Source organism: Chaetura pelagica, unplaced genomic scaffold (assembly GCF_000747805.2).
Source record: "Chaetura pelagica isolate M959 unplaced genomic scaffold, ChaPel_1.0 scaffold69, whole genome shotgun sequence".
NCBI lineage: Eukaryota > Metazoa > Chordata > Aves > Apodiformes > Apodidae > Chaetura > Chaetura pelagica.
In genome coordinates this window covers 13,463,822-13,485,330 of record NW_009970724.1, presented here as the reverse complement: position 1 = coordinate 13,485,330, position 21,509 = coordinate 13,463,822, and the positions used below count along the sequence as shown (strand labels likewise).

Genomic DNA, 21,509 nt, shown 5'->3' with positions numbered 1-21,509 from the left:
GACAAGTGAGCTAAAGACTTGAGAAATGTATTTGGTATCTCCGGTAGCAGTAGGAAGGAAATCTGAGGACTTGTTAAAAGGAAAGATTTAGAAGCAGAAATTCTACAGAGAGAACTGAACAGTGTATTAGCAGGCAGGAGGATCTGCTTTTCCACTTGTTGCTTTGATAATGGATAAAAGGCTGTCATGAACTGTAGGCTACCAGCTGGGAGCAGATAGAGTAATCCCAGCAGAGGGCTGGCCCCAAACTACATAGGCATTCTCTTTTAACTCTTTGAGATTGTAGGAAAATTGCATTTCCCCTACCACTGTTATTACTATTCATGATGTTTTCCACCCCAGTTTAACATGTTGTCTAGTAAATCTACTTTACAATACTTTTTTGTTTGAAGTATAAGCAAATATCGAGTAGCCAAAGACATTTCAGCTATTTTCTGGAACTGTCTAAAGAAACCCAAAATAAATTCCAGAGCACTGGATCAGGCATAAAATACCGCTGCAATAAGAAATCTCTGTTCTTTGATTGTAAAGGTGTATTGTGCCCAATGTGCACACAAGCAGAGGAACAATTTGTAACGTATGTCTTCCTTGTAATCAACACACTTGATAAATGAAATCTAGAGGATGTGTTACTTGTAAGAGAATAGCAACAGAATGTCATTTGTTAGAAAACGAGCCGAGGTGACCCCTGCATGGCACAAACACATGCAAACACAATGACAGACAGAGCCCAGCAAACCCATGGATGCCTAGCCTTACTGGTGTGCTGTGTGCCACCGAGGTCGTGTTACTGGTGTGCTTAGACACATGCAGGATGGGGCCAGTGGCATTTGTTAGCATGTGTATAGATGCGTGACTGAAGCTGGGTTGTTTCAACCTACATTACTGCAGAGATAGAAAAAAAGTACCTGAAGCTCTGATTGTCATTCTATACTGTTAATTTTAATGATATATTATGGGCCCTAGCTTACTTTGTATTCTTATGTGTAATTACCCATATAAAAAAACACCACTCATTAGTGTTCTGTTCCACTGGCTTAATTATACCTCTTAATTAAATCTTGACTAACTGGGGGTCACTGCAGTGTCAGTGGAATTTGTCACTGTTTGTCAGCAGGTGTCTGGTCACATCTATTTCTGGTTTCCCTGTTGCTGTATTCCATTTAAGAGCATGGTCTTTTCTAAATGTAAAGGACAATTATGCCTTACCTTATTGTGTCTTGTGCCTCAAAAACTAAATGAAACACCAGTGAATCCATTGTGTAATACTAGCACTCTCCCAGTCTTTACATTGCAGGACCTGGGAAATGAAGCAAATATAAACCTTTTCAAAACACAGTTCGTTACTTCACTTGTGCCCCTTTTCAAAGGCTTATTCTTCCTCCACTTATTAATTTATCAGATAATCTTTTGTTCAACAGGCATAAAAATATATTACAAATATCAATTCAGGGATACTTCTCCTTTCCCCTACCTCCTAAACATGAAATTAATTTGAAACATGACCAGCAAGAACAAGCTAAATCAATATTACATGCATAACAAATACAACACGGCATGTGCTGCTACTGCTGTGTTGCTCAGAGTCAGAAAACTAAGGCTCCCAATTCAGTGTTCCCTGAATAATTCAGTGGAAGTTATGCATGTGCAATAGCTGCATAATACTGCCATTTCTTTCCATTTCAAATTTGCATGGTTTTGGCTTGTTATTTTAGAAAGTTACTTAGGGGAAATATAATTCCCATGTTTACACTTATAATAGGCACCTAATGTTCATCTGAATAATTGATTAGTCAAGTCAGGCTTTCATAATTAGCTGTTAGCTTTCCAGTATAAGCCCACAAAACACTTGTCAACCTACAGACATTTTTAATTTATTAATATATATGTTATCAAAAGAGCTGCAGTAGTTACCTAGAAAGCATTTATTATTTATTCTGTCAAGGCTGAGGAAGCATTTGGATTCTAGACATGTATTTTAATCTATTGTAACTTTCCCAGAAGATTATCTTTTTGTTCTGAAAGTTTTCACAAGCATTTTCTGCCTGCAATTGTTTACTTGCAGTGGAAACTGGAAAGAGGTTTTTTTTTAAAAAAAATCCATTCAGCCATTCCCATGTTACACAGAAACTACAGTGGCATGTGCCATTGATTATAAAATAATGGGTCTCTCTTATTTGTACTCAGATACATAGCAACCATCTAAATAGATGTCACTAGCAGATATGCCTAACGCAGCCATAGGCTCTGTGAGCAGACATGCGTCTGTTGATAGCACATGTGGGACACTGATACTGCAGTTACCAGTTGTGGAGCTATGTGGTAAATTGCGGAATTATAAGATAAATTTTATTTATCATTAACTTCATGACCTCATTTGAACTCTACCACTAATCCATTTTCACTTCCTCATATTCCTGATGAGTTTTCAAGTAGCTGTTAAACTTGAAAAACATCCCACTTACTCCAGAAACTTTCCATTTTGTGCCAACAGAATCAAGTTCCTAAAACAAAATCTTTTATATTGAAATCCAGAAGGAATGTTACCCAATTCTTACTAGTAGTAAGTTAAGGATTCAATATCTGATAAAACAACATGACTAGGAATTGTGTAGTTTATTTTATTGGGAAACAAACTTCACATTTCCATTGGGAGGCAGCATTTACTTTAAGCACTTGTTGAGTGTGAGATACTTTTTAAAATACATTATTATAAATGGAAAAGATATTGTAGTTCTTTGTTCTGTAAGTTTACTTTCCCTTGCCCTGCTTCAGAAGAATTGCCTTCATTTTAGTGAAAATACATGTCTGCTTCCTGTCAGTGAGATCAGGACAAAAGCTTCAATAAATGAGTAATGTGCTTTCCCCAATCAAAGTCCTTCTGAGGCCTGAACTATTGGATGTGTATTAAGTTCCTCACTTTACAAGTGGAAAGATAGAAACATATTATCAGAGTTCTAAAAATGTTTTAAATGTAAAACACTTCAATTATAGAATAGCTTTTTTGTTTGGAAAGAACATGATGTAAAAACCACATCACAGTAATAGAAAAAATTGTATGCCCATTTTGGTGTTGTGATTCATTTAATTGTGGTTCACCACTATAAATTATGTGGCCTCAGAAAATTCACACAAGTCTTTAAGCAACACTGGAGTTTCTTGTGTACCATACACATGTACGAATTATGCGTATACTCTCTCAGTTTCTGCTTGAAGATAGAAGAAATATTAGAATCCTTCTCTTTAAAAGAAGTTTGATAACATATCTCCCATTAAAAAATAGGAATACAATTCTACAAGTGTCATTATAAAGTCCCTCCTCCATAATACATATATCTTGTCCTAATATAAAATTTAATTATCTATTTTTGTATTCATCACAAAACAATAGAAAATTAAACACTTCATTTCAAGGAACATTCAAATAATGTGTAGCATTCAGAGCTAAGTTCACAACTGTTTTTCTAATTTTCAGTGTAGCTTTCATTTGCTATTAAAATTTCAATCACAATGTTATACTAATATAATATATAATCTGTTTAGATATTTTTAAGGATAGCAGTTTCTACCTAGAAAGTATTCATAATTTAGGCTGGTGGGCAAGCGAAGGGTTTGAGCTGCGTGAGCATTAAACCATCCACATTTTCTCTATTAATGTACAAAGTTCTCACCACTTCCCCCATCTGTTAACCTAAGAGTTCAGAAACATTCCGCAGTGGTATTGTATGGCTAGCTTGGTTTTTCCATCAAAAAAAGCATTGTTTTCAAAAGGTGTTTTCTAACTGGAAATAGATGTATCTGCTAAACAGATTCATATTTTCATGATTAGACAGGTGATCTGATCACAAGGCGGAAGAGATCATACACATAAACAATGAATTAAAAACCTGAACAGGATTGCTCAGGCTGTTTTTCTAGATTACAGCTAAATGAGAGCCATTATGTGGGCTTTCAGATAAACTCACAAAGCTCTTATCTGTACAAATCTGATAGATCTGCCATTATTTTTAGTGAATAACAGAAGTTATATCATTCAATTTCATTAAAAATTCATTAATCCTTTTTTAGTAACCTTCTTTTAATTCATTGATTCAATTATACAAAGAACAATAAAAAACATTGGGTATAATAAAAATACAGTATTAAAATGTGTTATATCCATAAATATTTCATTGCAATGAGATTATTCAGGGGTTTAAAAATATTCTCAATATGAATATCACATTCTGAGACAACAAAGTGTAGCTTTTTCAACACCTCTGGAACTAGGTATCAAAAAGATTAGTCTTCAAAACAAGAGGCCCGAGATGGTTGTATAAATTGCAATCACTTCACGTACAGACTTGCTGGTGACATTTAAAAGCACAGGTTGATTAAGGGACCAGATAATGTTACCGGATCTATGCATGTATTGCTCCCAAATATTGTGAAGCCAGGCTCCTCTGATCAAATCAGTCCCCCCCATAGTCACTGACCTTTGGCCTAAATGAAAACAGATGAAGACTCCCAAGGCTGGACCTCGAAATGATGCAACTATTTGGAACACTTTGCTTGGTGGGCATATGCTCAAGGCATGGTAGCACCACGAGCAACTTTCACAGCAATGGCAGCTACTGTGCTCCCACCTACACCAGCAAAATAGTTCACACCACCCAGACTCCGCTATAGCTCTGGCCATTCATGTAAACCCATTGGAGTAATTAATTCAAGGTTTGAATGGATTTTGACACAGCAAGTACTTTTTATCTATTACTATTAGATTTTTTAATTAATTTTTCAGCAGTAGAGCAAAATACCATTGGTTGTATGGTAGGTGTCATCTCAAATGTCAATAGCTAGGCACAGGGCTGAGCAGGGTTCTGTGCAAGACAGTCGACCTTACTCGCTGCTGTGAAAAGCTGGCGTGATTTCTGCAAGTGTTCCAAGACTGGAGGAAAAGAAAGCACCTCATATTATCATTACTCATCCCTTCACAGATGTACCTCTAATTCTTTCAGCAAAGCAGATTATTAAAAGCAATGACCTGAGGTCTTCATTCAGATATCAGACTTGCAATCCTGTATAATGTGCACCGCAGGGCAGAGGTCGCACTGACGAGTTTGTTAATGTAGTCACTCTGGGATAAGATCAATCTCCATACTTCACCATATTGATCTAATAGCTCATTGGCACTTCCCTCTTTGAATTGATTAGCTCATGTGTGAAAAGAGATTGATGGGTTTCTGACCCTGAGGAGTCTGTCAGGAGCACACCCATGTCAGGGGAAGTGGATGTTTTTGCTGCTTCATTTGGGTGGCTTATTATGTGGATGCCTCTCAGGGAGTAAGGGTTGTAACATTGTTTTATGAATTATTTACAACAAAATACAAGGGTTTTGCTTCATTTGATTCTCTCCTTGTACTGAATCCTTTGTATAAAGATCAGGAAGAAATACCTGAGTGGCCAAATGTACCAAATATTTGCGTAAAGTGAATCACCACATGTAAGTGACCTTAAAAAGCAATTTTACTAATAAAAGGTAATAATAGATATGAGGGTAGGAATAGACTTCATGGATCATCTAGTCCATTCCCCTTATACTATGACAGAATATTGATGATATCTAGAAATGAATTACATTTTTATTGCATATTCTGGAGAAGTACTCACAGTGAATCTAGTTCAGACATCTCAGGAAACTTCATATGCACATCGCACTGAGGGAAGAGACAATTTGCATGCAACACGTGAGCTAAAAAATAAACTATGCACATTTCTTAGTTGTTTAAAGTAACCTGAAAAACCCAGATTCAACTCCATTTATCAGATAGACATATATTTTCAAAATGCATATATTTGACACAGTAGATTGGATTTTGGTGGCGTGTGTGCTCATGCAAGAGGAAATATAAAAGGAGCTGTCGCCAGAAGCTGAATTTAGAAGTTGGCTTATGTTAGGTTGTACTTAAAAAAAATGTGTGCATTATCAGAGCCTTTACAGATATAAAGCAATACAAGTTAAGAACCTGCTTCTTGAAGTCTTTTATTGAAGCCCAGGCATTTCTGAATTTCTGTCTGCATATGAATTGTAGAATCAGCCTCAAAGATGTTTATAATTAAATCCTTTCTTATTTACAATCCCAGCTCAGGATACTCTATACTACTATACCTAGGATGGTGTTTCATAGGATGTGTGGTTATATGGTTATGCCACACTACAAAAAATATTAAGCAAAATATCCTCATTGTGTTGTTTAACTGATACATTTATATATGTAAGGAGACAGCATACTTCACTAATAATATCTTGTTGTGTTAGTTAACTGGACATTTTGCATCCATTTTCAAGGCTGGCAGTGTACATTGAAAGACATTTCAATGTACAATGTACTTTTTAGTTTCAGAGACGTGTCTCTGCATGCTCCGTGAAGTCAGGCAACCCTTTTATACAATTAGATTTATAGTAACATAAACAGGTACTGCATTAAAAAAAATAATAATTACAAAATAGGCAATCCCTTCCCTAAAGACCCTGTATTCTAAAAGAAATAGACTCTCAGGCAGATTAGTGACCCTCAGCCCAGATAAAACAGGTTCTTCAAGGGTATTTTTAAACATCAATGTTAATTCTAACTGCATTGCTAATGTGTGTCTGGGACCTGGGTAGAGTTGTGACAACCTTATTTTAATTATATTTCAGAGATTTCCAAATTAGAATACAGGAAATAGGAAGTGGGAATAAATGAAACAAAGCCAAAATAAGGCAAAAATGGAAAAACATTTTAATACATACTTGCCTACTCCTTAAACATTCATTCAATCAACACTTCCTGTGATTTTTAATAGCTCTGTCTGTTCTTTTACACTTGATTTTTTTTGGGACAGGAGCTAAATTTCTTGAAGACAATGTTCATAGTTGAAAAAATTTAGCTAGATGGTAGTGGCTGCATGCCAAGAGCCTCCTGCAATGCTTTTACAATGTAAAGGAAGTACTAACTCTTCTGGATCATTCCCATGCTCAGTAGCTTATTGGATTATGCATCACATCTTCTCACTACTTCTCCACAGCCTTCTTGTATGAGTTCATCCTCCTGTGGTGGTGTTTTTAAGCAACTTCTTCTATCAAGTCAGATGGATACTGGTTTAATACATGACAAACCCCCTTCATAATGCTGAATTTCCTTTCACTTTCTCCCTTATCATTGGGTCGTCTTTCTCATTTAATCTCTGCCTCAGTGACTTACTGCTGTACCCCTTGGGATGTGAGACAACCTTCATGTGTTTTTTCTTCATCAGTATACCATCTCCTTTCACATCTTGACTGAAGATACTGTCTCATTACTTCTTACTGCTTTTGCTGTGAGGGCTTTTTTTGTTTGTTGTTGGTGGTGGGTTTTTTTGTTTTTCTTTGTTGTTTGTTTGGGTTTTGTTTGTGTGTTGTTGTTTTTTTGGGGGGTTTTTTTTTGGCTGTTCTATTACAAAACAAAGGAAAACACAGTGGAATATATTTGTTTGGCAAGTGCTGTGTGTTATGGTAACACCAGCTTCTACTTCCAAAGGTGTGTTAGAGGTGACTGTCTGTCCTGTTTAGCACAATACAGCTCCCAGTCTTGAGACTCCTGATCCACATGTTTCAGTGATTCCAATATGGGAAGAGGGAAGTATCTGCCCTTACATAGTTGGATATTTATCAAAAGTATTAAGAGGACTATTAAAAGTAAAATATAAACCAACATTTTAATTCCTGAAAAAGACTGCAACACTGTGAAATCAAAAGATAAAGAACATGTAAAGTATAAAACTGCTGATTTGGTGATAACCAGAAATAGTATGGAACATCCAAGGTATTAGATTCTTTGTTTGGTTTATCATCAATGTTAATTCTAACTGCATTGCTAATGTGTGTCTGGGACCTGGGTAGAGTTGTGACAACCTTATTTTAATTATATTTCAGAGATTTCCAAATTAGAATACAGGAAATAGGAAGTGGGAATAAATGAAACAAAGCCAAAATAAGGCAAAAATGGAAAAACATTTTAATACATACTTGCCTACTCCTTAAACATTCATTCAATCAACACTTCCTGTGATTTTTAATAGCTCTGTCTGTTCTTTTACACTTGATTTTTTTTGGGACAGGAGCTAAATTTCTTGAAGACAATGTTCATAGTTGAAAAAATTTAGCTAGATGGTAGTGGCTGCATGCCAAGAGCCTCCTGCAATGCTTTTACAATGTAAAGGAAGTACTAACTCTTCTGGATCATTCCCATGCTCAGTAGCTTATTGGATTATGCATCACATCTTCTCACTACTTCTCCACAGCCTTCTTGTATGAGTTCATCCTCCTGTGGTGGTGTTTTTAAGCAACTTCTTCTATCAAGTCAGATGGATACTGGTTTAATACATGACAAACCCCCTTCATAATGCTGAATTTCCTTTCACTTTCTCCCTTATCATTGGGTCGTCTTTCTCATTTAATCTCTGCCTCAGTGACTTACTGCTGTACCCCTTGGGATGTGAGACAACCTTCATGTGTTTTTTCTTCATCAGTATACCATCTCCTTTCACATCTTGACTGAAGATACTGTCTCATTACTTCTTACTGCTTTTGCTGTGAGGGCTTTTTTTGTTTGTTGTTGGTGGTGGGTTTTTTTGTTTTTCTTTGTTGTTTGTTTGGGTTTTGTTTGTGTGTTGTTGTTTTTTTGGGGGGTTTTTTTTTGGCTGTTCTATTACAAAACAAAGGAAAACACAGTGGAATATATTTGTTTGGCAAGTGCTGTGTGTTATGGTAACACCAGCTTCTACTTCCAAAGGTGTGTTAGAGGTGACTGTCTGTCCTGTTTAGCACAATACAGCTCCCAGTCTTGAGACTCCTGATCCACATGTTTCAGTGATTCCAATATGGGAAGAGGGAAGTATCTGCCCTTACATAGTTGGATATTTATCAAAAGTATTAAGAGGACTATTAAAAGTAAAATATAAACCAACATTTTAATTCCTGAAAAAGACTGCAACACTGTGAAATCAAAAGATAAAGAACATGTAAAGTATAAAACGGCTGATTTGGTGATAACCAGAAATAGTATGGAACATCCAAGGTATTAGATTCTTTGTTTGGTTTATCAGTGTCCAACCCTGGCTATCACTAATCCTTACCTGGAAGATTTTTCTTCTCTCATATACAGTGCTGTAACTCCTTTTAGCCTTCACATCACAATTCTTCCCATCGGTATGAGTGTGAGTACAGTCCAATGCTGTGTATGCAAATCTTTGCAGGTGTCACCTGTTAAAAGAGTAAAGTTATACTTCTCTTATGGCTTGCCCTCTCCCCATACTTCACAACCCCTTGAATAGCTGTACTGGAAATAAACTGAAACCCTATTAAACAGAAAAGTAACCACACAGTGTAATTCAAACAAGAGCCAATGTAAGTAACTCTTGTATCAATGTATGCAAACATGAGCATTCTGGGGCATGCAGCACTTGAAATAACAGGACCCTAAGTGTGTTGAGAGATTATTCTGCTGGCCTGTTACCTTATTGGAGGATCTGAAATTAGCATGTTTCTTGTGTCAAAAGTTAAAATTGTTTTCCATTTCTTACTTAGTTGATTTAGTTTTAATAGACTCTTTATTTTGCGGAAAATAAATTTGGTTCTTACTAGGCCATTGTCTTTAATATTTTACGCTAGTAACAATCCACCTCCATGTGTTGTACTGATCTCTGCTGAAATTTGAAGCTGCCGTTTTCTAAGAAATTTTACAAATGCAAGCTAACATAAGAGGTAAAGTTTAGACTCTTAGAGTAAGTGTCAGCTGGGACAATGGGATAGCTGTAAGAAAAATGGAATAATAATTTATTCTGTAAATCACCAAACAGGACAGAAACATTTAAGTTTTAGAAAGCCTTTCAAATAATACTAAAATATGTGTGACTTGAAGAAGACCACAGAGACTTTAATCAAAGGCTGCTGCACAATAGAATTAAACTGCTGGTTCAATATATATTGATAATAAATTCAACTGCAATACCATAAAGTTTACTAGACTCAGTCTTGTCTCCTGATTCACTAGAGGACATCACTGTGCATCCTGAAAAGCAGATCAGACCTGCAAGGCTAGTAATGAATCAAGTGGGCCTAATTCTGATTGGTTTTAAGTGGAAGTCAAAGGACGTATATCCATGCAAGTTAAGAGTCAAGAATATGGCACAGCACATTTTTGCTGTTAGTTTGTTAACATCAGAAAAACCAGATGTACTTCCAAGTAATTCAATGAAACAAAAGAGCTTTAGTACCAAAATTGCTACATTAGCTGATTTATTTTTTAAATTCTAAACCCAACTATGCATAAACTTATGCTGTGCTAACATCAGTAGAGATACTTACAGGAGTAGGATTTCAAAGGTCAGTTTTATGCATCTAGTCCTGAAGAAGACACCTTCTTCTTCATGCTGTGAAACAGATGCTGAAAAGCTTTTGTTTTCTTCTTCCCTTATCTTTGCATACACTTTGACAAGGAAGAAACACTGCATTGTAAGCAAAATTTTCAGTTGGGACTAAAAAGAAATCCTTTTCTTTTTTTCAGTTAAAAAAAAAACAGACCCAAAAAAGAACCTAAGAAAAACACATTTATAATTCATCAGAAATAATGCTGACTATAAAATACTAAGTAATTTCTATGCAGTTTGCACAGAGATAAATGTGAGGAACAGGAGGAAAAATAGGAGCGTTATATGTTGCATTTGATGCACTACATAATACACACACGAGCACACACACCCAATGTTACTTGTAACTGCCACTTCATCTGATGTTTGAAGAACTGAGATTTGTTGTTTACCTTCTTCTTAATAGAGAGGAATCCTCTCCAAATGGAGTCCAAATATCCATTAAAGAACAGAGGTCTTACTCTTCAGTAGGGCCACCATCTACTGTTTGCCCATACTCTCTTCAGCAGTCTCAGGCCCCTAGACTCACATACCTTTTGTTATATTCCTGCAAGAGAATTGGATGAGTGTGAACTGATGCTCTAGGCTGCTTTTTATTAAAGTATTTTGACTCAATGGAAGGTTAGCACTGAAACTGGGAAATGAGGCTTGCAAGGGGAGACACTGTTTCAAAGCCATTGCTCTTCCTGGGTGCATTTGCTACGCAGGAAACATCACACACCATTCCAGGAATGGGCACCAGGTACTCACTACTTCACATTTTGGAAGGGTAAAATTGTGAGGATTTTCAAATGTCTTATGTTGCTTTGTGCTGTAAGTTACTTATATATGTCCTATAAAAAACTGAAAAGTGGACTGATACTCCAAATACTAATGGTTCCATGAGCAGGGAGATTAATGAAGCATCATAGTTCTCTCATCCTCTCTCTTGTTGAATTAAGGGTAAGCATATTAGGCTTTCTTTCAGCACGGTACCCAGCAGTAACTTTACCTGGATAGTGATTCACACAAGGCATATAGCAAGTTAAGATCTTGGATAGGTGAACTCCCTGTTGAAATAAGCTGACACTGGCTGATGGATTCAGCAGTTCTTAAAGGAAGCAGTGCATGCACGCAGGCACACACCAAGTATAATTGCACCTTTATAACACACTCTTTACATGCTGTAAAAGAGCAGGAAAAGGCACACACAGAAACATTTCTTTATTTCCTTTCATTTTTAAATAATGAAAAAATGTTAAAATGCTAGCAAACTTGGACAGATTTTATAGTCTCTTCACAGTACAGCTAGATGGCAATAGGACAGTCGTCTAACCCAAGACAGGCTTGTAAAGATCACTCATTGCCTTCACCTAGGAATGTTATATAGTACACAGGTTTCTAGTAAAGAGATGGAACAGTCATAGTTAATATAAAACCATTTTTTCTTGAACTTTGTAGCATTTTATTACCGAGGCTATAGGTAGCAATCACATTTTATTAGGGCATTCACTTATTCTGAAAGTTATTTGCATTTGCTTTTAAAACTGCATTGACTGTTAGCGTGCTGCTTTTTGACAGCAACCTTTCACAGGTTTCCCATTGTCAGCAGTAACCCATCTGGAGACTCCAAACCCTTCTCTACCTACATAACAATTTGAAAACCATGCATTCATTCAGGAGTGAAAATTAGCCTCTGGAGTGCACTTGTCTTATAAAACTTTGATTTGGGGCAATTTGCTTTACTATAGCGTAAGAAAATGGAGTAACAACTCGAGCTGTATATTTGCAATGACTTGTGAGTGATCTCCTAGCTACATTTGAAAGAAAGTTCAACCATTACTTGAACCTGTATGCTTCAGGCTGAACAGCTCAGACAGATGTTTAATCACTTCTTATTCACTAGGAAATGACTACTCAATGGCCACAGAATTTAACAGTGGCACTGAGGTGAATGCTTCATGTTACTTCTATATTGGCATTCCCTTTTAGAAGCATAAGTAAAAACAATTCAGCTGAATCCAACGTGGTTTTATCACATAAATTTCAATAATTATTTTTTTTTTAATCATTAGATACCCTTTTCAATTTTTAGTAGCAGAAAAGCCCTAGGCTATACTGCAACTTGATGCAAATGAAAAGAGATGGAAAAGGATTCTCAGAAAGAGAGGTGTAGACTGGGTAAAAGGTGAGAGCATTGTTTAACTGAATTGCAGCAATAATTATAAGGACAATATTTAACTTAGAGTAACACAAAAAAAGCATGACCCCGAAACTTTTAACAGGTAATTCATCAAGTGCTAGGATGAAAATACCTCTTCAGAAGAAAAACTGTAATAAATCTGCAGTTGTTGGTTACAGTATGCTAAATATTGTGAAACACTTTCCTAAAAGAAAGACAAAGTGTGGTTTTGATAAGATTAAGGTGGATTTCAGCAAAGCATACACATTATTCTTCATTTTACTGTTTGGCAATTTCAGTGTTCTTCTTCAGAGAAAACAAAATTTTCTAATGATTAACGTTCTGTGCTGTGGGAAGCATATGCTTTGCAACAATACTACTTTTGTGTCACACTAGCCTTCCTCATCTGTAACATCAGCACAAAAAGTTTTTCAGATGAGTAACCAGCATTTCTGAGATAAGTCCTTCTTTAGCTACAATTGATAATGCATGATTGTGTATTGCAGTGTCAACAGAGGCCTCAACAAGCCTGACAAACTTCCATTGAGTCCCATACCTAAAGCTCAGGACCCAGCTGAGTGGGAGTCTGGGGTTTAGCAGACAAATGTAACACCTCCATCCCCAACTCCAAACCATCTTTTAGTCCCACCAAGAGATAGAGTGCCACCACAGTGCTCAGGATTTTTTACACTTCAAATTGAGATCTGGAGAACCTGTTTCCTCCACTCCTGGAAATACCCTATGTGTCTTGCATTATATCGGTAACATAAATTATGCAAACTAAAAATTGCATCTAAACGTATTGTCGTGCATGCCTGTTTTCTAATTCTTGTTAGCAGAGAACTCAGAAAAGTGATTTAAAGTCACCTTATAATTCCATATAATGCCCAGGGAATTCTATGTTCAAACCTGTATTTAGATATTTAACACTATAAAGTTCACTGTGCAGATGAGCAACATCATGTGCATCTTTCACAGTGGACACAAAGAAGTGTCACAGTTCCACCAGGCTTCATGGTTCCATTAAGCCCCCTGAAAGAAAGGGTCAAGGGACATGGCAGAGAGGGCACATCTCTGTCTCTCTTTTCACAAATCTGATTTTTAAGAAGTGTTAAATGGGGAAGACTATGTTATAGTGATATTGAAGAGTAAGCTAATGTAGAGAGCATGGGGAGCCTCCCATGCTTTGGGCATAGACTCTACTGCTGCACTGTAACCCACCTTCATCCATTTCTGCCCAAGACGCATGCAGTCCTCCCGACCCAGCCATCCAGCAGTTCAGCTCTGGTGCTTTACTGAGAAGGGTTTGGATGACCAATGGCTCAGGCAAGGAGGGTAGTGTGCAGGCTGCAGCCAGCCCTTCCCGAGTGCTGTGGCAGATAGGCTGTGCAAGTAGTGATTCCCTCCTGGGGCAGAGGAGAAGGAGAGAGAGAGCAAGCAGGCCAGACCTTTCTTTCAGAGGTCACAATGCTAAAATATTATCAATTAATACTGAGACTGCACACATTTCTACCATGAGACCACTGAAGTCACGTTTGGAGGTCAACACAGGAAGGACAAAATCTTAAAACCTTATCAGAATATAGAGCATTGCATCCTGCTCTCCACCTGTACTCACAACACCTGTCAGTGGATATTGCACAGGCAAAGTGTGCAGTGTCTGTTTATGCATTTACTTCCCCTGCCTGTGCTGGTGACAACCACCATCCTCTGCTTCTCTAAGTTGCTCCTTCCCCGCCCCAGCAGCATCACTTACTGCCACACAAACCTTTTAAGTCTGCATCTCATCCAATCTCGTCATCTGCATCTTCAAGGTTTCACCTGACATCCAACTTCCCTATCTCTTCTCTCAGTGCACTGCCTCCCCATCACCCTACTTTAAAGCCTGTTCTTAAGCACTCTTCTTTCCTTGTCACTTAACAGCAGCTTTACAAGTCTGATGATTTACTCTTTTCATACCCATAACTATTACTTTTTCATGCCACCCCTGTGTGCTAGAAATTCTCTCCTGTTTCTTCTGAGATACACACCCTCCCTTAGGTTCTTCTACCTCTTTCCTTAAAAGCCATTTATTCAATACCAGTTTCCAGTTATACCATCCACACTGGTGTGTCTTCATCTGAATGCCACTGGCCAGAGAGGACCTAAATTAAACTGTCTGGGCACAGTATTGACTCCCACTTTTGCTCAAGTCTAGATGGCTGTGAAATGGATATCTCATTTGACAACTTGCTTAGCTAAGACATGGATTACATTATCTTTGTGTCAATGCCCTGTTACTGCAGGAAGTTGCCACAAATTTGGGAGTGTTCTTGCAGCAGCCAGTTTTTGGCTGTATGATATTCAGTTTTTATTTATAAGCATTCCCAGTAGTTGAGACAAAGGAATCTTTTTTTCTTGTTGTTGTTCTTAAAACATTGATATTAAAGTTCTCCAAAACCAGAAAAACTCAAATGTTAGCCAGTAATACAAGTTTATGAGCTTGTTTCTAGTTCAACGTATACCATAACTGAAAATGATGCTGATTATAGGGAAGTCCCAGTCTGGTGCTAAGTTATCATGGTGACAGAATATTATCTTTTCTCCTGCTTACCCTGTTAATGGTAGACTAGAATGCTTTGGCTGTGGAGTCAGAAGATTGAAGTCCACAAGGTACTTTTTCTGCAGAGAACCTTCTTTTTCAGAACTCAGTCTTTACTTTGGCTACCAAAACTTAAGCCTCTTTGCCTTCAGGATCAGTTTAAGGCACATACTTGTTTTGGTGAAAGGCTGACTTATTTTCATTTGCCAGATATTATGCTTCTGCAACCCATTTATTGACATGCCACGAAAGCTCAAAGGTGTTTGTGTTCTGGCTAAAGTTACATGTCATAAAGTGTAACAGCTCATTCTAACATAAGAAGTGGTGTGTTACCATTTTCGTTGAATGTGACCTATGTTGTTTTCTATTTTTTTCATTTCATATGCATTAGCAGAGATAAAGTATGAGTTTTGATTCATCTGCCTGCCTTTCAGAAGTAGGCTGGAGTTGATCACTTGCCCTGCATTCAGGTAGTCCACAACCTTCCTTACAGTCATCTCTTGTTTCTCCCTAGTGTGGACGGTAGAGGCAGCTGAATCTAATAGCCCTCTGAAGGCAACGCTGTTTCAGACGTGTAGTGTGCTTTTCATGCTATCCATGTTATGGGCTTTCACTGGTTAAATTACAGTGAATATGGAGGAGCAATTTGCAGACCATGAGCAGATGTTTGCTGTTGCTAGTTTTATGACTCTTGCAGAACAGCAGGAACAGACTATGTGCAAAACATTTTTTTGTGATTTTGCCATCTCATACTGTTCTCACAGCACTGGCTCAGTAATGATACGATAAAGCTTGGGAGGTAAGCTTTGATTGCAGACTAGCTGCTGTTGGGGCCTTCAGAAAGCCAGATCTGTAAAGTGTAGTTTGTTTTCAAAAGCCTGTGGCTGAGCCAGATGGGTTAGCTGGAAATAAGTCATTTATCATATAATCAAATGCTTGACCTCTTACTCAGGTGGTTGTTGTGACATAGATGCTGAATGTTTAAACTGTCTCACAGCTTGTTTTATTCAGATGTAAGCTGTGATAGCTTTGTGTGAAATGCTAATTTGGGATTAAATTATCATGTTATCATGATTTATTTTATTTTTGTAACATCTTTGCGCAGAGGAGAAAACGATCACAAAACACTTTTATGTAAAAAGTCCTAGAATCTGTAAATTTAAAATATTTTCTCCAAATGATCACTTATTTTAAACATGACACAAGTTTGGATAGGTAGTGTACGAATGTGGTCGCTTACCATCCTGTATCGAGTTAACAAGCTGGTTGAAATCATTCTGTAGTCAAATTCATGTTGTGGGCAGAGGAAGAGAGACCTTTAATACAGCCTTGCTCTGTGATCTGAACAGAAATTAATTAGCATGGACACAGACGGCCTAGGGACGGAGCAAGGCTGAGTTTGTGATAGCACTGGCTTTACTCTTAGTAATATAGCCACCTACAGAGTCTGCACTGCTCTCTTCCCTCTATCTGTTACCAATCAATATGTAGCTTATAGGAGTTATCTAATCATACATGCACTATCTGTCACTGTAGGCAGAACAACAACTATGATAAAAGACTACTCTTAATACTGGAAAGTGTGAACATGCAAAACACTTGAACTATCAGAACTGAGAGTGTTTGCACAGTACTAATTCAGCCCCTCTGTGCCTATGCATTCAAATCTGTTATAACACTGTGCTTCGTTTTGCAACCTTAAACTATTATTTGGGCATAGATATTAGGATACAGTTTTCCTTATTTTTTTTTCTTTTTAAAGAGCGAAGAGGAGGGTTTAAAAAAATGTTAAAAAAAAACCAAAAAAAACCAAACACCAACAAAACAAACGACAAACAAACCAACCCCCCATTTAAATTATATTTTTCTCTAGGTAAAGCAGTTGTGGAGGGAATGAGTTGTGCAGTTTTCCATCCATCCCAGATAGATGGTGCAGTCATGAAGTGGATAAAAGCGAGAACGAAGGGTCCTAGTGCAGCCTGTGAGGGAGAATAAGATCTGCTACACATGGGTTCTTCTGCATTTTCTCCCTGCTGGCTTTGTGCTAATCTGCTCCCTTTCTCTCCTAATTTCATTTGCTTGCACAGTCCAGCAAGATGGAAAAATTTGAGACAGACACTTAAGGGTGAGAAACTGGGAGCTGGGAGAAGACTGCGAGCAGGGAGAAGGGAAGTTAAGGCAAATGAAGGAGGAAAACAGAGATTTTGATATTTAAGCTGTTAAAGTCTGAACTATATGGCAAGTGACTGGAAAGAGGGAGAAAATACTATGTGACTGTCACAGGTGACACTACAAAAATCTATTAGTAATAAATATTACTTCCTTGTCTACCGTATGACCAGAAAACAAGCTTGAAAGAATAAAGTTCAAAAACTGATTTGGTCAACTGATAAAATTCAAAAACATCTATTACATTATATAATTCAGCTCATGCAAGATTGCTTCCAATAATGTGGTTTCCTCTGCATTATCAAATCTAGTTCCCAAGCAATTGAAATTAGAACCCCTGAATACACCAATTTCAATTTTTCCGCATCTCAGAAATTCTAGGCATTTCTCTACTGCACTTTAAATATTCTCTTTTTCAATTCTACTAATTTATAGCTTTTTTAATTGTTCAGCAGTTGCTGTCTATGCAGGTTCTTAGAGTCCTTTGAATTATATACATGCTATTACCACATCTGCACCAGACACTTAATTGTAGCAAGGCTAACGTATGCATCTCTTAACTCTTTCAGACAAGTGTCTGAAGTCAAAGACTTTATTTCATTTTAGGAAGAAATCAGTACGTTCTGTAAGAACAGGTCCAGAGGATATTGATGCTTGCCATGGCTTAAATTCAGTCTGCCTTCCACTAATTTGTGATTTTTCTTCCCATTTTCATGGAAATCTTTATTCTTCAGTCTTTAAAATTAACAAAATTAATGCAATCCAGTTGCAATAGGAGTCAGCTTAGTGATGTGCTTTGTTGTCCTATAACACGTATATCCCAGGTAACACTGCACAAAAACTTAAGGTAGGTTGCCTGTGCTGAGTGCCCAGTCTGTTCCTTCTGTTACCAACTGCAGTCAGAGGTATGTCTCATGGCTCACTGCTGCCTTGTGCACAGCCCTGCCTATGACATCTGAAGCTGCTCAGCTTCTGTCTATGAAAAAGTTTTCTTCTTTTTCCACAGTACCACAACCATTCTTAGAGAGAGTGTTTACCTCTCTCTCTACTTTTTCCTTTGCAAGGGACTTAGTTCTGACTCAGCTTGTTGCAGCAGTAATGCTCTTGAATCTGCAGATTCCTTACTATTTCCAGAAGCAGAGATTCAAGGATGGTTAGTATGGGAAAAGCCATATTAGTATAATTTCTGCTATTCTTGTTTTGGGTAAAAATAATATCCCATTTTCAGGAGCATTTAATAAATATCTATTATTATTAATTTTCATATCAATGGCCTAGTTCTGCTTTCCTAGAATGTAATCAGTAGTAAATATTCTACATGTTTAACAGATAAAGATTTCTGCAGTGCCCTGTTTATTCAGCTGAAAATAGCAACTTTGTGGATGAATAATTTATGATAGATTTTTATTCCAGTTCTCATAATGTTAACCAGATGTTTGAAGAAAGACTGACTCTGTAGTGTGATGTAAGAGTTACTCCCAGAGTGATGCCACCAAACTTCATGTTTGCTTTACAGGTTGATGACCAAATGAAGTTGCTTCAGAACTGCTGGAGTGAACTCTTAATTCTAGATCACATTTATCGGCAAGTGGTACATGGGAAAGAAGGCTCCATCCTTCTGGTTACTGGGCAACAAGTGAGTATGTGGGCTCAGAGTATTGATAGCTTTTTAATAATTGTTTTCAAAATAGCAGGAGTTTAACTAGGTCAGAAGTACTCCTAGGTTCTCAGAGACTGTCCACAAATAGTGTAGATAAAATGGCTTGTGCACTCTGTTCCTAGTCTGCTGATTACAGTTAAACTTATAAAAGCAGACTTAATCATAAGCACTTTGCTTTTCAAATATACTTGTATACTTCAGTGATTGAGAACTAGCAGATGAGAAGCATTTCTCAAGAAGTTGTATTTCCTTGGAGCTAAAATGGTTTCTGACAGCAGCAACAAAACTCCCGAGCCCAATACTTTAGGTCTAAGCAATTATAGCTTATTTTCCCTTCAGAATTGTGGTTTACTCAAAAGAATCAGTAGCTGAGTCAGAAAACTAGAGAACCTGCAGCTACTACCTTGGAAATACCTTGCTTTTAGAGAAATATGCACATGTGTGAGAATATTCTTCCATCCATAGACTATAAAAGCAGGTATCACCTCAGGAGCTGTCTCAGGGCATTCACCATGCAGTTTTTGGCACAGCTTTCCAAGGGTTAATTTTCTTCAGGTATCAGATGCATGGATTTCCCAAAATGCAAGAGCAATAATATGGCAAATATTATGAAAACTGTGAGAAAACTTAAGGAAAGTAGGAAGTTTTGTCTCCCTTATATTTTCCAAAGCTCAAAGAACTTGACAGTAAAATACGAACCTTATTCCTAAGATTCTTATTCCCACTTTAACAGAAAAATATATATATATATATATAAAAAAGATCACAGTATCAAAGAGATCCAAAATGTGCCTGTACCTTATGTTCCTGATTCAAAGCGAAAAGAAATGGTGGCCCGTTGGTATTGAAGTAGCTGCAAACTGAACTGCCTCAATTTAGTAACACATGGGAAAGAGCTCCTTTTTCTAAGATACATCAGCTGTGCCTGCATGTTATGGAATCTGCATATACCTTTAATTATAATTTTAAAACTGTGGCCACTTCTTGACACTAAGAACAAGTATTTATAAGAATCAGGAGAAATAACTGTTTGCATTTATGATTGAAAGGTGTGGAGTAGAAAGGAGAAATTATTGACTTCTCAAAAAAAAGGAGTGGGAAAGTTAAAATTCTAGCTCTGGCACTGATTCCTGCACCTTTATGGAACGTCACTAACCTATATGAGATAAAGTTGTACTCCCTAAATACATGAGCAAAACTTAGTTGCATTACTCTTTATTTATATTGGTGCTATTGAGAAAATTACTGATATGCTTTCCATTGTATCATCTGCAAAATACGGACAATTGTACCAGCAATTATTTTATTTACCACATAGGGTGCTTGCTTATTCCTTTGTTTATAAAGCTGTAAGTATATTGACAGGTTTCTGTTCCCAAGAGAACTGCTAAATTAATGTCTCATTTGCTATGTGATTAGCTAGTTTTAAAAGTGCCTAAATCCCATTGAAATTATTAGAGACATCTAAATACCCTTAATTTCTAGCCATTGTCCCCATTTTTCTGCAGTAATAATTGTTACCTCATTAGCCACGTTTTATCTTTTCTTGCAAAAAAACCCCAAAAAATACAAACCACCAAAAACCCAGCTGCAGATGATCTCAAGGCAAAGCAGAGCATTTCATCACTGTTGGACAACAGGTAGCAGGATGCTTATTAAATGTACTGCTCACAAACCATCAGCTGGTTTGGGAAGCTGTGTATTTCCAGACAGAATTAAAGTCTCCAAGTAAATGGAAACCTGGCTATATTAGGCTGACTGCATCCATTTTTGGCCCAGGCTTGTCAAATGGGTTTAATAAATCCTTCATTCAAATGTATTTTGCTTTCTTATGCCAAAATTTATAATTTTTAAGTCAGTGCAAGCACCCCCAGAGTCTCCCATCAGCTTCTGTACATTCCTCTTTGCACTTGGAGGGCAAGGAGCAATTTACAAGGACAGCAAACAGAAACACTAGTTAGTCCCTTTCCTTATGGATGGAACCCTTCACCTTTCACACTTGCTAACAGCTGGGGAACGTACTCCCATGTATGCACCACAGTTTCTCCTGGAAAAATAAGGAGGCACCAGACCTGAAGTAAATATGCAGGCTGTTGTTTTTGAATCTGGAAAGAGTCTGAAACCTATCCAAAATGCCACTGTATTGTCCTGATTTCATTCAGCTCTGGTTGCTGTCATCCTAGATTAAAAGCCAGAGTGCTTACAGGAGCAGGCACAGCTGCATGGACTGTGCCTGCTCTTGCTGGGCTGAGCATGGCACGTGTGGCGACAGGAAGACCACTGGTAGTTGAGGTACTGTAGTCATGCCACTGCTGTGCCAGTACATGAGTTGTATGCAATTCATCACTCAAAAGCATTTACTTTAAAACATCATCTGTTTAAATAATTTTCATGGGTGAAGATCATTAATTGGAAGAACCTCTTTTATTTAGATCGACAGGACTCGGTGAGCTAAACAGAAGGTTTAAAATATCCAGAATTACCAGAGCCTCAAATCTTAAAATCACAGA

At 37.3% G+C, this 21,509-nt stretch overlaps 1 protein-coding gene across 1 annotated transcript in view; it reads left to right on the top strand.

Annotated features, from left to right (window-relative positions):
• The window catches only part of NR5A2 (nuclear receptor subfamily 5, group A, member 2), a 78,257-nt gene that overhangs the window by 22,827 nt on the left and 33,921 nt on the right, over positions 1–21,509 (top strand). The window contains exon 4 of the mRNA XM_010006683.1: positions 18,856–18,975. Coding sequence (XP_010004985.1) covers positions 18,856–18,975 — 120 coding nt within the window. The remainder of the gene's footprint in view (positions 1–18,855; positions 18,976–21,509) is intronic.